Source organism: Phoxinus phoxinus (assembly GCF_949152265.1).
Source record: "Phoxinus phoxinus genome assembly, chromosome: 2".
Lineage (NCBI taxonomy): Eukaryota > Metazoa > Chordata > Actinopteri > Cypriniformes > Leuciscidae > Phoxinus > Phoxinus phoxinus.
This window is the reverse complement of record NC_136877.1, coordinates 13,174,865-13,194,467: the sequence shown is the minus strand read 5'-3', so window position 1 is coordinate 13,194,467 and position 19,603 is coordinate 13,174,865. Positions and strand designations below refer to the sequence as shown.

Sequence of the window (19,603 nt, the reverse complement as noted above, 5' to 3'; positions counted from 1 at the left end):
TCAGACAACTATGGAATCGGTCTCCACACATAACATATACCACAGTCAAGTGTGATTGTAATAGTTAGAAATGATATTAGATGATGTCAATCGTGGGTTATATTTACAAAGGTGACCACCTCTTACTTTAGATATAGACTGTTGCTTTTAAATTCTTTTACACATGTATTACAATAGGTCTATATATCAAAGTGTTGCTACGAACATGTTCACCCTTCACTTAATTATGTTTGTACTCTTGTTTAGGATGATGTTGTTGATGTTGAGAGCGCATATCAAGGAGAGGACCCCAACACAATCATTGTAGCACATCCTGCTGTGGTTGAATTCCCTCAAACATATCTGAAGGTAACTAAATCAGTGTATTGTCTTTATTCTCCTTTGGAAATAGAATTGAACTGTTCTGTTGCGGATAATGTGCCATCACAAATTGACCTTAGGTTTATTTATTTATGAATTAAGTGTTGGTCAGTGAGCTAAGGTTATCTTAGGTACAGTGTTATTTAGACATATTTTATTCCCCAGGCTAGATGATCAAATGTAGGAGAAGATGGTGAACTTCAAATAGGGTAGAAGCCTATGTGGTGTTGATTTCAATGCAAAAGTTGACATTTTTTTAGCTAATTTTATATATGTACCCCACACGGTTGACTGACTGTGTGTGTGAAGTTGTCACCATGGAACTGCTGTTAATATTAAAATATGTACCCCACACGGTTGACTGACTGTGTGTGTAAAGTTGACTTCAGACAACTATGGAATCGGTCCCCACACATAACATATACCACAGTCAAGTGTGATTGTAATAGTTAGAAATGATATTAGATGATGTCAATCGTGGGTTATATTTACAAAGGTGACCACCTCTTACTTTAGGTATAGACTATTGATTTTAAATTATTTTACACATGTATTACAATAGGTCTATATATCAATTACAATAGGTCTATATATCAAAGTGTTGCTACAAACATGTTCACCCTTCACTTAATTATGTTTGTACTCTTGTTTAGGATGATGTTGTTGATGTTGAGAGCACATATCAAGGAGAGGACCCCAACACAATCATTGTAGCACATCCTGCTGTGGTTGAATTCCCTCGAACAGATCTGAAGGTAACTAAATCAGTGTATTGTCTTTATTCTCCTTTGGAAATAGAATTGAACTGTTCTGTTGCGGATAATGTGCCATCACAAATTGACCTAAGGTTTATTTATTTATGAATTAAGTGTTGGTCAGTGAGCTAAGGTTATCTTAGGTACGGTGTTATTTAGACATATTTTATTCCCCAGGCTAGATGATCAAATGTAGGAGAAGATGGTGAACTTCAAATAGGGTAGAAGCCTATGCAGTGTTGATTTCAATGCAAAAGTTTAATTTTTTTTAGCTAATGTTATATATGTACCCCACACGGTTGACTGACTGTGTGTGTGAAGTTGTCACCATGGAACTGCTGTTAATATTAAAATATGTACCCCACACGGTTGACTGACTGTGTGTGTAAAGTTGACTTCAGACAACTATGGAATCGGTCCCCACACATAACATATACCACAGTCAAGTGTGATTGTAATGGTTAGTAGTGATATTAGATGATGTCAATCGTGGGTTATATTTACAAAGGTGACCACCTCTTACTTTAGATATAGACTGTTGCTTTTAAATTCTTTTACACATGTATTACAATAGGTCTATATATCAAAGTGTTGCTACAAACATGTTCACCCTTCACTTAATTATGTTTGTACTCTTGTTTAGGATGATGTTGTTGATGTTGAGAGCACATATCAAGGAGAGGACCCCAACACAATCATTGTAGCACATCCTGCTGTGGTTGAATTCCCTCGAACATATCTGAAGGTAACTAAATCAGTGTATTGTCTTTATTCTCCTTTGGAAATAGAATTGAACTGTTCTGTTGCAGATAATGTGCCATCACAAATTGACCTAAGGTTTATTTATTTATGAATTAAGTGTTGGTCAGTGAGCTAAGGTTAACTTAGGTACAGTGTTATTTAGACATATTTTATTCCCCAGGCTAGATGATCAAATGTAGGAGAAGATGGTGAACTTCAAATAGGGTAGAAGCCTATGTGATGTTGATTTCAATGCAAAAGTTTACATTTTTTTAGCTAATGTTATATATGTACCCCACACGGTTGACTGACTGTGTGTGTGAAGTTGTCACCGAGAACTGCTGTTAATATTAAAATATGTACCCCACACGGTTGACTGACTGTGTGTGTAAAGTTGACTTCAGACAACTATGGAATCGGTCCCCACACATAACATATACCACAGTCAAGTGTGATTGTAATAGTTAGAAATGATATTAGATGATGTCAATCGCGGGTTATATTTACAAAGGTGACCACCTCTTACTTTAGATATAGACTGTTGCTTTTAAATTCTTTTACACATGTATTACAATAGGTCTATATATCAAAGTGTTGCTACAAACATGTTCACCCTTCACTTAATTATGTTTGTACTCTTGTTTAGGATGATGTTGTTGATGTTGAGAGCGCATATCAAGGAGAGGACCCCAACACAATCATTGTAGCACATCCTGCTGTGGTTGAATTCCCTCGAACATATCTGAAGGTAACTAAATCAGTGTATTGTCTTTATTCTCCTTTGGAAATAGAATTGAACTGTTCTGTTGCGGATAATGTGCCATCACAAATTGACCTAAGGTTTATTTATTTATGAATTAAGTGTTGGTCAGTGAGCTAAGGTTAACTTAGGTACAGTGTTATTTAGACATATTTTATTCCCCAGGCTAGATGATCAAATGTAGGAGAAGATGGTGAACTTCAAATAGGGTAGAAGCCTATGTGATGTTGATTTCAATGCAAAAGTTTACATTTTTTTAGCTAATGTTATATATGTACCCCACACGGTTGACTGACTGTGTGTGTGAAGTTGTCACCATGGAACTGCTGTTAATATTATAATATGTACCCCACACGGTTGACTGACTGTGTGTGTAAAGTTGACTTCAGACAACTATGGAATCGCTCCCCACACATAACATATACCACAGTCAAGTGTGATTGTAATGGTTAGTAGTGATATTAGATGATGTCAACCGTGGGTTATATTTACAAAGGTGACCACCTCTTACTTTAGGTATAGACTATTGCTTTTAAATTCTTTTACACATGTATTACAATAGGTCTATATATCAAAGTGTTGCTACAAACATGTTCATCCTTCACTTAATTATGTTTGTTCTCTTGTTCTTGCTTGTTCTTACTCTTGTAAATTATATTTATACTCCCTGCTCGCAGCGTTTCTTTGAGGGGGCAGCTGTGGCCTACTGGTTAGCGTTTTGGACTTGTTACCGTGGGGTTGACCCAATCGATCCCCGACCATTAGGCACGGCTGAAGTGCCCTTGAGCAAGGCACCTAACCCCTCACTGCTCCCCGAGCGCCGCAGTTGTTGTAGGCAGCTCACTGCGCTGGGATTAGTGTGTGTTCACCGTGTGCTGAGTGAACCAAATTTCCCTCACCTATTGTTATACAATTTAGTAGATTAATTTAGCATCTGATTTCCTAGGTTCAACAAATCCAACTTAAGTTGGTTGAGTACTCAAGCTCTGAAGAAGAAACCAGTGACACGGATCATGTCAGTTGCTCTCACCAGATTATTGAAGATGAAATCTGTCACAAGGTAATGCATTTACTTTTAATGACTTATATACTGTCATTTATTCAGCTTCTCTTTTTGTGACAGTCTATAGTGATCGTATTTGTTTGCCTTTGTATGTTAACATATGTGTGCTTGTTTTCATGTCCAGAGTGATGCTTTTGAGTTCTGTAATGCAAGTGATGACTCCAGCACAGTCAATGCAGCACATCCTGCTGTACTTGAGTTCACCCAGACAGATCTGCAGGTAAGGAACCAAGCGTATACTAGATTTGTGCACTTGGTTAGTACTTTCTGACTTCTTTAGGATATATTTGTATTTTACCTTAATGTGGTATTAAACCTACCTACCTTCCTAACCGACACGCTCTTAAGAGGGTTTTCTACGATTCATCTTACGATCGTTTGTTTGGTTTTTCCGACTGTTTCCCGAACATGCTCGTAGCGTGAACGCGCATGCACTGCTCTTAAGGGGAGCTGTCCACGTTAATAGTTCTGAAATATCCTCTGATTTGACGGTGATGTCAGGTGACTGCACGTCACAGCTATAGGCCTACCATTTAAACTTCTGATCTACACATTAATTCACATCAATACGAAAATAGAAACACTTTGACATCTGCATGTAAGGATCCCAAGTAGGTTATATACCACACAGAGACATAAATAATTGTAATTATTTTAAGATTAGATTGTTGCACCATGCAATAATTTTTCGCGGTGCCACTTAAGAACACGTTTGAAGATAAGAAAGAAGTCGAGTAAGAAAGAGAGGAAATGTGTAGGCTTAGATTTTGATGCAGTAGGCTACAGACTAAACCACATGTTGCTTTCTCTGCTTTTTACCTCATAGGCCTAATAAAATATTCACTTAGCAAAGATAATGTCAAACTATTCTGGCAACGTCTCGTTTCATAACTTGATTGCATTTTTGTCCGCTTTTCATCACATTTTATGACCATTAAATGTAGGCTATGCTGTTTTGCGCGCTAAAATTTGATTCATCACAAGTAAACACAATAAAGATTGGGAACGTAAATTGGATTATGTATTCTAAGTTGTAGTTCCTCTGTATGTCCTGTTGGTGACCTCAGTGAGAAGTACTGTTAAGACGCTCTTAGCCGGTAACGAGTACTCTGGAGCACTCGTAGATCTACGAGTGTTTTCACGATGCTCTTAAGCTACGATGGTTTCGGGAAACAGTCGGCAAATCTTAAGACGTTCGTAAGAGGGACTTTACGACGCTCTTAGGCTTAAGATGCTTTCGGGGAAGTGGGCCCTGGCCTCTATTTCAGACCGGCCTTTAACCCAAACCTGTAGCCACACCAGGCGTTTAAAAGACACAGGCGTCTATTTGGGACTGTTATTTGAAGTTTTATGGTATACAATCTCTTATTTTAAGGAAGGGAGATTACAACTTAACATTTTGTTTTTTAGAATACAGAAAGATCATATGATGAAGATTATGTCCCTAAACTGAGAAGAACAAAAAGCATTGTTGTAAAAACATAAAGAAATTACCCTCATTTTATGTGTCAGCCACACTACAAACCTAAGAATAATTTTGTTTTATCTGTTTTATTTTAAGATGACAACTGACATCCCACCCATAACAAATGATCTATTTGATACTGATGACTCCTGCCCTGACAGTGAAGAAGAATATGTTCCTAAAAGTAGTGATGAAAGTTCAGAAAGTAGCTGTGAAATAGCAATCTGTCAAAGTCACACAAACAAAAAGAGAATATCAGGAAAAGAGAGGATGACACATGATGGAGAAGAGGGGAGTGAGACACATTGCATAAACAGAGAGGAGAGTATGGCACACTCTGATATAAACAAACAGAAGAATACACCCCAAAATTCAGAGAGAGAGGACAATATACAAGTATTTGTCTCAGCTGTCGTCAAAAAATGTGACAAAAAAAGACTGTATGATAAAAAGCAGCACTGCTTGTTCTGTAAAAAAACTTTTACAAAAATATCCAAGCATTTAGAACGGAAGCATCAAAATGAAATCGAGGTGGCAAGGGCTGTGAGCTATCCAAAAAATTCAAAAGACAGACGCATGCAGCTTGAGTACCTGCGGAAAAAAGGTAATTGGGTGCACAACACGGAAGTTATGCAAACAGGGAAAGGAAGTCTTGTTGCTTGTAAAAGACCAAATGAAGAAGCTAACGGCAAAGAATTTGTCCACTGTTCCTTCTGCTTCGGCCTTTTCACCAGAAAAGTATTATGGCGACATGTGAAGACATGTGGTTTCAAACCACCCGATGTCAAGCCCAAACCAGGGAAGAACAGAGTTCTTTCTTTATGTTCTTTGACACCTGCTCCTACTTGTATAACTAATGACCTGTGGAAACTAATAGGCCACATGAATCAAGACAGAGTTTCACTTGCAGTTAAAGGTGATGAGTTGATAATGGAAAATGGACAGCACCTGTACAACAGATTAGGCAGTGATAGGGCAAAGCATGAACACATTCGACAAAAAATGAGAGAATTGGGTAGACTTATACTCAGTGCAAGAGAGGTCACATCTCTAAGGAGCATTTCGGAAATGATGACACCAACCACCTTTATGCAGACTGTCTTAGCTGTAAAACATGTTAGTGGATATAATCAGGAAAGTAATACATACAAAATCCCAACTCTTCCGCTAAAATTGGGACAAAGTTTGGCTAAAATTTCAGAACTTTTGGAAAGTAAAGCCTTGGTTAATGGTGATGCAGAGACTGCTACCGAAGCCAGAAATTTCCGTCAGGTATATTATGCCAAATGGAATGAACTGGTTTCATCATCAGCCCACAGAACACTGGAGGAAGGTAGATGGAATACACCACTATTGCTTCCTCTCACAGAGGATGTTAAAAAACTGCATTCGTATCTGGATGAGAAGGAGAAAGAGTACCGTGATGGCTTATCATTAGAATCGTCTACAACTAACTGGTCAAAGCTTGCTCAGGTCACACTTGCAAAAGTAATACTTTTTAATCGTCGACGAGAAGGAGAGGTTTCCAAGATGCAGCTCTCCAGTTTTTCTCAGAGAGACAGGTCAAAACCAAATGATGATCTTAATGCAGCACTTTCAGAACTGGAACAAAAACTATGTAAACACTTCCAAAGAGTGGAAATACGAGGGAAGCGAGGCCGGAAAGTGCCCGTTTTGTTGACTCCAGACATGGTACAGTCACTGGAACTTCTGGTGGAAAAGAGAGACGAATGTGGGGTGGAGAAAGACAATCCATACCTCTTCTCACGTCCATGTGCTATGACATACTTTCGGGGCTCAGAGTACATCAATCATTTTGCCCACTCCTGTGGAGCTAAACATCCAGAGAATATCTCCTCTACTAAATTGCGCAAGCATATTGGCACACTTTCTAAGGTTTTGAACCTGTCAAACACAGAACTAGACCAATTGGCCGATTTTTTAGGACACGACATACGTATTCATAGGCAGTTTTACAGGCTTCCAGAGGGGACCTTGCAGCTCGCAAAGATTAGCAAGGTCCTTATGGCCCTTGAGACAGGACGTCTCTGTGAGTTCAAAGGGAAAAGCTTGGAAGACATTAACATTGATCCAGATGGTAAGATTCAAAAACGTGGTGACACTACTTGACGGGTGAGTTCATTCATAGCAGCTGTCATAAACTGCACATAAAGCATTCATGACTGTTTCATGAGACATGACTCAACATTCATACCAAACCTTTTATGAATGTGGAAGACAGAACGACGACAACTTGTCAAACTAAAAGTCCAACAATCTCAAAGGTAAACTAGCATACATTCAGCTGACCCATATTTGTGTAACCTGGATACCATTAATTTAATCTCTCCAGCCTTTGTAAATATTTCATGAATATTTTATGAAATCTACATCGAATGTCACTTTACTAAGTTGTGAAGTATTTGTAATCACTGAGTTTAACACTGGGAGGTAAACTAGCCTACATTCAGCTGACCCGTATTTATGTAACCTGGAACGGTTGGACATTCCCAGTAGCAAAAGATGAGATCATCTGCAAAGGTTACATCATAAAACAAAACATTTTATGAAACAAAAATTATTTGCCTGACCATGTTCTGTCTTTTTGGCACTGGAGTAGCCCATTGACTCACATGTGACGTGATTGGGTAAAAGGTTTGAGAAAAAAAACGGCAATGCTGCTTTGCGATTGTTGGACTTTTATTTTGACAAGTTGTCGTCGCTCTGTCTTCCACATTCATGAAAGGTTTGGTATGAATGTTGAGTAATGTCTCATGAAACTGTCATGAATGCTTTATGTACAGTCTATGACAGCTGCTATGAATGTGTTATGAACTCACCCGTCAAGTAAATTGTTACCAAAAACGTTTTTGCAACAGATCTGTACTAATTCATAACATGAATTCAATTTTTGATTTCCAAAGACAGTTTGGGGTTTTGTAGCATGTTCTGTGTCTGTTACTTAACAGTGGTCTAGTAGTGACATACAAATCAGTGGCCATATGTGAACTGATTCTTAAAGGTCCCATGACATGAAATTTTCACTTTTTGAGGTTTTTTAACATTAATATGAGTTCCCCTAGCCTTTATATGGTCCCCAAATTTCTAGAAATTTCAATCGGTGTAAATCGAGCTTTTGCTATCTTTCTCTGCCTTTGAGAAAGTGGAATCTCAATCGGGCTGATCTTGAATCTCCTCCGTATGACGTCATACGGAGGAAATGTTACCTCCCCTTTCTCTGCTTTGCCCGCCCAGAGAATATTTCCCGCATGAGAAAATGAGCTAGGAAGTAGGAACGCGTGCGCGCGATTTTAGTTTGTCTACGGGAGATATCATGGCTTTTGAGCGAGTGAAGCATAATAATTGCTCAATAATTGGATGTACAAATGAACACCGAAGCCTTTTTTTAGTTCCTTCATCCAAGCCCCAGAAGAACCAGTGGATTCATTTCATTTTCTCTGGAAATGCGCCGACACAACTCCCCAAAGTTTTGCATGTCTGCGGCAAACATTTCACCGACGACTGTTTCCTCAACTTGGGTCATAGAGGTGGCTTCGACGAACGTCTGAAAATAAATCGATCGAGCTACCAAGCAACACGTCACTTTCTGATGTGTAATTGTTCAAGTTCAGACAGGTAATCTTTCTCTCAAATCGTTCAATACAGCTGTTTATGCCTCAGTAAGTCAAGCCAGTGACTAAAATATAAACTTCACATCGTTTCTTTTAGTAGGATGAAAATAATCGTATTTAAATTGTGAATAAATTATATACAGAAAGCGATCAAAGAACAATCTTTGTAGGAATCGCGCGCACGCGTTCCTATACTTCCTAGCTCATTTTCTCATGGACACAGCGCGATCGAGTTTATCTGGACACTAGCCAAACTCGTTATGAAATCAATGACGCACGTTACACTGCACATGATCGCTCTTACTGTATTTGCATCCTCGTGTTTGCATTGGTAAAAGCAGAGAGTGCAGAAACTGCGTTGCAATGATAAGATCTTCATTCTCGCGATCAATAACAGACTCATCTGCTTGCGCAATGCTCATCACGGCAACATTTTATGTGATGGGAATAGATCTAAATACTTTAAAAACTTCTGACGATTTGTTAATCTCGATAGCTGTAATAGTAAAAGTATTCGAGAGAGTTTCACATGTAATAAGTAGCTATTTCATATGCAAGCATGTCAGCCAATCACAGCAGTGGCCGGTTACACCGAAGTCTCACACAGACACGCCCCTTCAAACAGAGCGTTCAAATCAGAGGCTAAAACTGGGCTAGGAAAAATGCCTTTTGTTTCTAAATTATGACTATTTTTTATCTAAAAAACATACTAACATTATAAGGGCAACCCAGGAAACATTATAAAATAATATAATAACCCCATGTCATGGGACCTTTAAGTTATGAGAAGATAGGCCTGTTGCTCATTGTCTAGAAACGTGAAGGGCTCATTGCCTCTTTAAAGATATACGTTGTGATCTCAGCTATAGATGTAAGACTGCTCGATTTAATTTGTTTATTAAATAAGTTTATTAACATTGATCATTTTCTGTTACTCCTTTACAGAAAGAGTTGAGGATGACGGACAGAGTGAGCTACATGATAACTCTGGAGGTAGAGACTTATTTATTTATTTTATGTGCTCCTTTTATGTTAAATTGAATTGAATGTTAAATAACATAAAACTGTGGTTAATTAAGTTTATAATATAATTTCCCCTAATGTATTTATAGAGCAAGTTCAGGATGGTGGACACAGTGCATTGGATGATGAGTCTGAAGGTAGATGATTTATGACTGGTGGGATGAAACTACATTTTATGTGCTCCTTCCATGTTAAATTGAATTGAATTGAATTGAATTGAATGTTAAATGAGACAAATCTCTGCTTAATTACCGTTTTTCTGGACTATAAGTTGCATCAGTCAAAAAATGCGTCATGAACAGGGAAAAAACATATCTGTATATATTTCCCTCACGGGATCAAAAGAGTGTATATATGTCATTGGCGGTCTGTGAGTTCAGTGGTTAGGCCTTCAATGATGACTATTTTCTGACTATTTTCTCTCTCTTACGCGAGTCTGTGTAGCACTAGAATCTTCGTTGCACAAACAATTTATGTTCCGATTGCTTACTTGGTTAACAGATCATCCTCAGCAGCAAAGTAGGCTGCTAGGCTATTTATTTTCATTCACAAGTAGTCACAGTCACAGGGTTCATTCAGGTCTCCATCCTCGGCAGTATTACTTTTGTTCTCCAATCCAATTACAATCTGCTATTCTGGACATTCTGTTTCACCGTTTCATGCTTGGTCTCTGACTGTGCAGCATTGATGTTATCTTCTCTTCCAATCTCTTGATCCCTTCCATGGCTGGTCTTCTCAATTGTTGATTCTAGTGTGCCTCATCCTCTTGACTGGCTGGCAAGACTGGGACAGCGTTGTCATTCTTTACCAGCGTTTCATGTTATTCAATCCATTCAATCCAAACCATCAAAAGGCATTGAACGAGCAGTCTCCAGACAGGTCTCTGACTTCCTTTCACAGAACAACCTCCTGGATCCAAATCAATCTGGGTTCTGTAACAGAAGCCTTAAAAGAAGCCAAGGCGACCGCTCGGTCATCAGTACTCATTCTGCTTGACTTATCGGCTGCCTTTGACACGGTTAATCACCGCATCCTTCTCTCCATACTCTCTAACATGGGAATCTCCGGTTCTGCTCTCTCCTGGTTTGAATCCTACCTCACAGGATGCTCGTTTAGCGCATCATGGCTTGGTCAGCTATCTGCACCTCACTATCTCACCACAGGGGTCCTCCAGGGCTCAGTGCTGGGCCCCCTTCTTTTTGCTATCGACACCACCTCCTTGGGACAGATCATCCGTTCGCATGGCTTCTCATACCACTGCTATGCAGACGACACACAGCTCTATCTGTTCTTTCCACCTGATGACCCCTCGGTTTCAGCACGGATCTCGGATTGCCTCTCAGACATAGCTACATGGATGAAGGCACACCACCTCCAGCTGAACCTCTCAAAGACTGAACTGCTGGTCCTCCCAGCTAAACCTACCATACACCACGACATCAACATCAAATTTGACTCCCTGTCTGTTTCACCTACCAGGACTGCAAGAAATCTAGGAGTTGTGCTCGACAACCAACTAACCTTCTCAGATCATGTTGCCTCAGTCTCCCGGTCATGCCGTTTTGCACTCTACACCATAAGGAAAATCAGGACTTCCTTGACTCAGGATGCTACTCAACTTCTGGTTCAGGCAATAGTGATCTCAAGACTTGACTACTGCAACGCCCTCCTGACAGGTCTCCCAGCCTGCACAGTGAAACCCCTTCAGATGATTCAGAACGCGGTGGTGCGCCTGGTCTACATCCAACCCAAAAGGGCATATGTTACCCCACTGCTCATCCAGCTACACTGGCTACCTATGGCGGCCCGCATCAAATTCAAGGCTCTAACCCTTGCCTACAAAGTAGTCTCCGGTTCTGCTCCCGCCTACTTGAATGCCCTCATACAGACATACGCTACCTCCAGACCGCTGCGCTCCTCAAACGAACGACGTCTAGCTCTACCACCGGTTGCTCAGGCCAATCCAAACTTTTCTCATCTGTTGTTCCTTGTTGGTGGAACACACTGCCAGTTCCTACAAGGGCAGGGACATCCCTCTCCATCTTAAAAAAACTCCTGAAGACCCAGCTCTTTAGAGAATATCTCCTCTCATAGCACCACTTAAAACAAGTCTTGCTGATACCAGCACCTACCAGCCGTCTTGAACTGACACTCTCACACTGTCAAAAACAGCACTCACTGATGCACTTATACCGTTTTTAAATGGTCCTAAAATTGTTAAGAATGGCTTTAAAACTTAATCTGTTACCATGTTGTTAGTCGCTTTGGTTAAAAATGCGTCAGCCAAATGTAATGTAATGTAATGTCAAGTTCTCTAACTTTTAATGACCACCGTCATCCACACTCGCTCACAATAACAGTCTCTAGGTGTTTTCTACACAATAAAAGTCCCTAGGTGATTTCATGGGAAATACAACATATTATATTTCAGTTAACAAACTCACTCTCTTCTTAAAAAAAAAAAAAAAATGTAAACCCTAAGGCTTTCCAATAAATGTAATAACAATGCAAAACAATTTATCTTTTAACAGTATTCAAGTACCATGTAGTTATGAATAAGAGTACAACAAAAACACTCTAATCTATATATTCTTGTCAAGTTTCCAGTGTCCCTCACTCAGTGCTTTCAGTAACTGTTGAGGTGAGGCCCCCTTTTTGGTTAAGCAGTCTGCAAGTTGTTCTTTTGTGTTGTTCCACAGAACATGCTCAATTTTCGGTGTTTGGACAAGCTCCTTGATACTACTCACTTCCAGGCGAAGTCTCTTCTCAGAGACAGACTTTGTGGACTTGAGTGCATCACCATCTGTAACAATCAGCCCTTTAACGTTCTTTTTAAACAGTTGTGTTACTATAAACGCACAAGGGGTTCTTGGGAATTTAAGTAGTAATCGACAATAACAAAACACTTCCTGTCACATACTTTTTGCCTTCTTAACCAAACATATATGCATAAGAGCAGATGTACGGCCGTTAATAAAGCACACAGCAATGAACAAATATCAGACACCACTGAACACAAACAAGAAAAGACGCACCAAACAGTTAAATTGAATAATGCGCTTAGCGCGGTATATTATCAATGCACCAATTATTCCGTGCACCCACACAATACTTGAATCCCCCCCCCCCCCCCCCTTTGTCTCAGTCCACAAAATTAAACTAAAAGTCCAAACTAAAGGAAAACTTCAAGTCTTTCCCAGGATTGCGCTATAGTCTTTAAATTCCAACCAGGAAACAGATAGGTCTGCATCAGGGCATGGGCCTAGTGAACTGCACCATGAACCAAGGGGAGATGCATGGGTCACTAGAAGAATTCCTGTGGGGGAAGTAACATCACTAATTAGTTCACTTTACGTATCAGACCCAGAAGAGAATGAACAAAGCATTGGAGATGAGGGAAACACATCTTACCTCACACTTCCTGCTCTCACAACCATTACCACCGACTTAGATTCAGTCATGGACAGATTAAATACACTTGAGACTGACTTCAGAGATTCTGTTAATAGTGCCTTAAACAGAGAAGCAGGCATAAGGAGTTATGTGGACCGAAGTGTTGAGGCACTTGAGCAATGCATGATAACAACACTGAAACAGTTTGAGGAAAAATGAGTGGAGTGCTTACAGAGGCGTGATGAAAAATGGAAAGCAGAAATTGAACGGCTGAAGCGCACCAGCCTTGTTGCTCTCCCGAGGCCTTATCCACACACTGGAGCTACTATTCTTCCACCTCATAGCCGCTCCACTCCTGCTTAAGTTTACTATGGTGTTCCATTGGCACCTAGTTCCTCCAGTGCCTTCACACAAACACATGCTTCTCTTAGCACAGCAGGGCCTGTTATGACCCCGTCTGTCAGTAGCATCACTTCTCCTTCTCGCCAACATGACCACTCCTGACATGGCATCTAGTTCTGACAGTGCTGTGCAGCCCTCTACTCATGTTCAAGAGCTCATTCCAAGCCAACCAGCGCATAATGTGGTAGGTGCCCAGCTTTAGACACCATTCACGGGAGCACTCTCTCAGCCACCTACACAGCCTTTTACACTAAGCACAAGCCTCTCACCTCCTTTGAGTGCTTCAGGTAGCCAACCCACCCCCCAGACCTCCTGTGGTTTATTCCAGGCCGGCTATCCAGATGGAGTTTCCTTCTTTTAGTGGGTCCAGGGAAGTGGCCAATGTTCTTCATTTTGTTGATCGCTGCGAAACATTTTTTGCAGTGCGGCCATCGTCTGATGCAGAGCTGAAAGGCGCCCTGTCCAACACGCTTAAAGGGCCAGCACATAGCTGGTGGCGAAAAACAATGTGCACAACTGGCTTGAGTTTAAGAAGGCCTTTAAGGATGCCTTCCTCCCTCCTGATTATCTCACCAAGGCAGAAGAAAAGCTACGGGACATGGTACAGTTGCCAGATCAGTGTCTGGGGATTTTGCTTACGACTATCGTGCTCTTTGTCTGTGGTGTAAACCAGACATCACAAAGACTGAGTTGGTGCGCAAGATCCTGAACAACTGCAACCCTCGAATAGCTGGCTGTCTCCAGGGCACTGTCACAAACGTGGACCAGCTGGTTCAGATTGGTACCCTGGTGGAGAAAGACTGCACCTCATCTAAAAAGTACTGGGGAAAGGTGGACCAGCAAGGGAAGCTCCATAAAGCTGGACTGACACTTCACCTTAAGAAGTGTGCCTTTTTCCGGCAGGAGCTGAAGTTCTTGGGCCACGTAGTCTCGGACAAGGGTGTGCAGGTGGATCTAGAAAAGACTCTGGCAGTGACCATGTATCCACCGCCCACTAACATCAAGACCCTCCAGCGTTTCTTAGGCCTTGTGGGGTGGTACCACAAATTTATTCACCATTTTGCAGACCTGGCTGCTCCATTGAATCGGCTGAAGAGGAAGGATGTAGAGTGGGTCTGGTCAGAGGAATGTCAGCAAAGTTTTGATCAGCTGAAGAGGGCACTGGTGGACGCACCTATCCTCATGGAGCCTGAGACCTCCCTGCCATTTGAAATCCCCACGGATGCCAGCGATGTGGGTTTGGGGGCTGTGCTGGTGCAGAGAACAGCTGAAGAGGAGAAGGTGATCGCCTATGCATCCAGGGGGTTGCGTGGTGCAGAGTGCAATTACTCCACCTCTGAAAAGGAGTGTCTTGCAGTCGTCTGGGCTGTTGAGAAGTGGAGGCACTACCTTGAGGGGGCGGAGTTCACCATACACACAGACCATACTGCCTTGACCTGGGTCTTCAATTGTCCAAAAACCTCCTCTTGCCTGACTCGCTGGATCCTGCGGCTCCAGCAGTTTCAATTTAGAGTACAATACAGGAAAGGATAACATTGCATTGGCTCCATAACATCAGGCTCCATAACATTGTGCCTGATGCCCTGCTCCGAGCTGTTACACCTCCCTCTTTAGCTGCAGTCTGTGCTGTGGCGAATGTGTCCGATTCCTCTGAACTGCCCTCCTCCCTGTCTGAAATAAGGGAGGCACAAGAAGAGGATTCAGAGGTCACAGACTTGGCCAAAGAGGCAGACACCCTTAGTAGGTCTGACAGGATGGGCTTCACAAAGCTGCAAGGCCTCCTGTATCGACGGTCTCCTGTGAGGGATAAATATCAGCTGGTTGTCCCAAAGTCTCTTGTGCCTGTCTTTCTGGCCTACTTCCACAATCATCCTCTGAGTGGGCATCTGGGCAGGCTGAAAACACTCCTGAGGATCCTTGAGGTAGCTTGGCGGCCATCCATTTGCAAAGACGTTTGGAATCAAATCAAGGTCTGTACCATCTGCCAAGTCTACAAGGCTGAAAATCAGAAGCTGGCTGGCCTCATGCAGCCTACTCCAGTGGAGGATCCTTGGGAAAAGCTGGGCATGGACCTCATGGGGCCCTTTCCCCGCAGCAAAAGGGGCAACACCTTCCTTCTCGTCCTTGTGGATTATTTCACAAAATGGGTGGAGATGTTTCCTTTAAAAGATGGCAAGGCACACCACATTGTGTTCATCTTGAAAGATGAAATCTTCACCCGCTTTGGTGTCCCACGGGAGTTGGTCTCTGACCGGGGGCCACAGTTCACTGGCCATGAAATGGCTAACCTCTGCAAGACCTGACCCCAAGCCAAGCTCACTGAGTGGTCCAAACGGTCAATCAAGACGGTGATTGCATCATACGTGGGGAACCAACATAAGAACTGGGACCAGTGGATCAGGGAGTTCAGTTTCGCCATCAATGCTGCCTATCATGAGACCACGGGCCGAACACCTGCAGAGCTGGTGCTCGGGAGGACCCTGAAGGGCCCACTGGAGAGACTCATTGGTTCACCTCCTATGCCACAACAGTCACCATACACACTCCTGGAGAGACAAAAACAAATGAATGAGCAAATCAAGAAGAGTTGAGGCGTGTCAGTCCAGACAAGCCAGGTAATACAATACCCACAGGAGAGGTGCACAACTCCTGCTGGGAGACCTAGTCTGGGTCCGTACTCACCTGCTCTCTAAAGCATCAGAAAATTTCTCCGTGGAGAGATTCATGTTTCTGCATGCCTGTAGGCAGCCACTCTGAAGCAGTAAAGGCGATTCAAAACGAGTCAGAAAAGTCGAGACAGGACCAATCGGTCAAAATTTCGGTGTCTACCACTCTAGTTCATCCAAAACAAACCAGAAAAGGGACTCAAAGTGCTAAATACCGGAATTATCCTTTAAACCAGCGCTCTCATGACTGTAGACGGTAATGTTTCATGTAGGGTTCATGTCAGTTAATATGAAGTAACATTTAAAAACATGTTCAATTATATATTTTTTCATATATAAGTTGCCAGCCAAACTATGAAAAAAGTGTGACTTATAGTCCGGAAAATAAGTTTATAATATAGAATTTCTCCTTATGTATTTACAGAGCAAGTTGAGGATGGTGGACACAGTGTATTAGATGATGAGTCTGAAGGTAAATTGTTAATTACTGGTGGGATGAAACTACCTGTCTACAGTGACAGGTACTGGCATGATCTGCTTGTCACAGTGTCAAAATATGAATGTTGTGAATGATGAACAAACTTGTAGTGTGATATAGTTGAAGAACACCAATGTGGAGACTGTGACGCCCCATGACAATCTGACAAAAAAGTAATAACAATAACAACAACAGTTTCATTGCTAAGTCAAGTGTTTTATCACCAATGTGCCTCTTGGCATTTAACAATGGATATGGATTGACATATGTAAAGTTTAATTAAAGTTTTATGGTGGTGTATAGGCTAAATGTTGCATAAAAATGGGTTGGTTCTTGTGCATTCTATGGAATCAAATCCTGACGGCACCCCCTGGTAAACTTGATGAAGAGTATCTTGCTGTTGTCAGCGTTACTTGTCAGAGTTAGCCTAGCTGGCAGTCTCATGCCCATAGCATGGTAAGACATTAATTAATGTCTTTATGGCAAATTTAGGTGATGGTCCTCCTCTCAAGAAACAGACACTGGCAGCATCACCTCTGTACACATGCAACAAGTCAAAGAAAGGTATAGTGGCTTTTCTGTTTGTGATAAATAAACTGAATCAAGTTCTTGGAAATAGATTAAGCCTACAGTTTACACAATCTTAAACATTGTTATGTAACTATTGCATCTAATGAATCTGATTATTTCATTTTATTTTGAAGGAAGTAAAGGTAAAACAGAGACAGACCTCAAGACAAAAAGGGGGACCAGATCGTGTAAAGGTATTTATTTCTGACAATCTAGGTGGAGGACAACAAAGAATATACTGTAAAAAGGTATGTTTTTCTTTATTTATAAGCCTGTATTTTCCCCCCATGTAGTACGCAGACCGTTCATGAGAAAAATGTGGCAGGCTGAAGAAATTCACGCAGTTGAAAAACATATGATGAACTTCATAAAGACATGCCGTGTGCCTGGGAAATATGATTGCGATACCTGCCTGAAATCTGAGCCTCTTCATTTAAAAGATAGAGATTGGAAAGCTATTAAGTTTTATGTAAAAAATCGCATCGATGCTCTCAAGAAAAAGAAATGAGAATAAAAAACTACACTGTTAAATCTGTTATTTAGGAGAAAATAGAATTAATATAGAATTACAGTTCTAAACACAAGTGTGTTCATCTGATGTTTTGATTTTGTAAAGGAAAGTGAGCTTTTTGTATTTGTATTGAATGTATATTTTTTCAGTATTTTTACTCTGAGATCTCAAAGAGATCTGACCTCCAAAGGACATTTTGAGCAGCAACTGTAAGCTGTTAGGCACTGCCTAACAAAATAGTTTGATTTTGTGAACCAACTGTGATTCAGCTTTTTAGTTTTGATTTTGTGAAGAAAGAAAAAAAGCTACCTGTATAGAGGTTCACTACCGTGCACATTCATTTACATTTTCAATTTCTAAAGATACCGGGATTAGGGCAGTTCCATTATCTACAGTATTCACAATACATTTGATTTGTATTTTCCTGAAGTGTGGCATATTTTTGACCACTTTAAAAACTGCATTTTGTTTTGTGGCAGTTTGAATGTACACAGTCTACCTCATGCAAATCATTTATAAAAGTTCTTGAATTTGTTTGAACACCCTTTCAGAGCTCTTGCGATCGAGTAGGTACACTGCTACAGAGCCTGTTGTGTTCAAAATAACACTAACACACTGAAATCTGTTTTTATTGTTTTATCAGTGTGTATGAGACTATTGTGTTCACAGGAGCATTACGTCAAACAATTTGTAGGCACTGATTAGTTCCTGTTCCTCTAACTGAATAAAACAAGTGATGCTACTTGGTATATGTTATGTTGTGTTTTTTTTTTATCAGAGTTAATTTTCCTGACACTAACCTTATCTTAACCAAGACTACCCCAAATTATAGAATGACTTTGGTACCGTGGAGCACATTTCCATGTAAATGTTAACCTGACTCTCGCCAGATGAATTTCGTTCCGCCTAGCTCCACTCATTCATCTGGGATCGATCCATTGGAGTAGTGCTTCAGAAGGCTGGGCCTTATTAAAAAATCCTTCCATAAGATTGGATAAGCCACTTGCCCGTCATCTATTGATGTGTTACTTCAACCACTCACATCAAAGCCAACCCGTGACGCTGAGAACAATTTCACAGTCGCTTCTATGCTACGCTATACATGAAACTCCCGCCCTGCGTCCTGATTGGCTCTACCATACAATCTGGTGCTGAAATCACTCAACGGAAGCGATCCCAGATGGATGTGAGTGGAGCTAGGCGGAACGAAATTCATCTGGCGAGAGTCAGGTTAGTTAAATGTAGCCCTCCTACACAAAAGGACTTACAAAAAGAGGGAGGGGATGTAAGGCTAAATAATAAATACTAAATACTCACTAGTGGAATCAGAATGACTAGGAACGACAACTACAGTGCCAGGTGTACCAAACAATACTTACCAGACCAAACCTGACCAATGCGGTATCAAGTTTCAAATCTGGGCGATGACAGGTCTCCGGGTTGCTCGGACAGAGGTCAATGTTCAAATAGATGTTATCAAGATTGAAGTTGTTTAAAGTAGTGATTCGAAGTAAATGCATTGGCTTTCACCACCTTCACTGTCTTCTGTATTGGTCAAAGAAGAAGTGGGCTGGTTCTAACATCTTGCATAAGACTATCTGCTCACTCGATAGACTTATGTTTAAAAGTAAATATTAAGAAATTATTTTCTAAAAATATTTAAAATATTACAAAGTGATTCATGTCTTATCTAGGTGTAGATCAATTTCTAAAATGTTTTTCCAGTTCTTCTATCTGTTCTGATGTCATGCCTATTCACTGTTATTGAACAGGCTGACTAACCA

At 40.9% G+C, this 19,603-nt stretch overlaps 1 protein-coding gene across 2 annotated transcripts; it reads left to right on the top strand.

The window, feature by feature from the left end:
• The first annotated feature begins 246 nt into the window (after window positions 1–246).
• Window positions 247–18,567, top strand: LOC306989631 (uncharacterized protein). Of its 2 annotated transcripts, XM_079595499.1 has the most exons (11): window positions 1,806–1,860; window positions 2,503–2,604; window positions 3,563–3,676; window positions 3,804–3,899; window positions 5,090–7,242; window positions 9,722–9,769; window positions 9,889–9,936; window positions 16,685–16,732; window positions 17,231–17,302; window positions 17,443–17,502; window positions 17,602–18,567. In XM_079595499.1, the coding sequence occupies exons 5-11, from the start codon at window positions 5,241–5,243 to the stop codon at window positions 17,814–17,816; spliced, it is 2,493 nt and encodes an 830-aa protein (XP_079451625.1). In that variant the 5' UTR covers window positions 1,806–1,860; window positions 2,503–2,604; window positions 3,563–3,676; window positions 3,804–3,899; window positions 5,090–5,240; the 3' UTR covers window positions 17,817–18,567. The 2 variants fall into 2 exon arrangements, with proteins under 2 accessions (XP_079451624.1, XP_079451625.1); XM_079595498.1 differs by lacking the exons at window positions 1,806–1,860; window positions 2,503–2,604 and adding an exon at window positions 247–348.
• The last annotated feature ends 1,036 nt before the right edge of the window (window positions 18,568–19,603 follow it).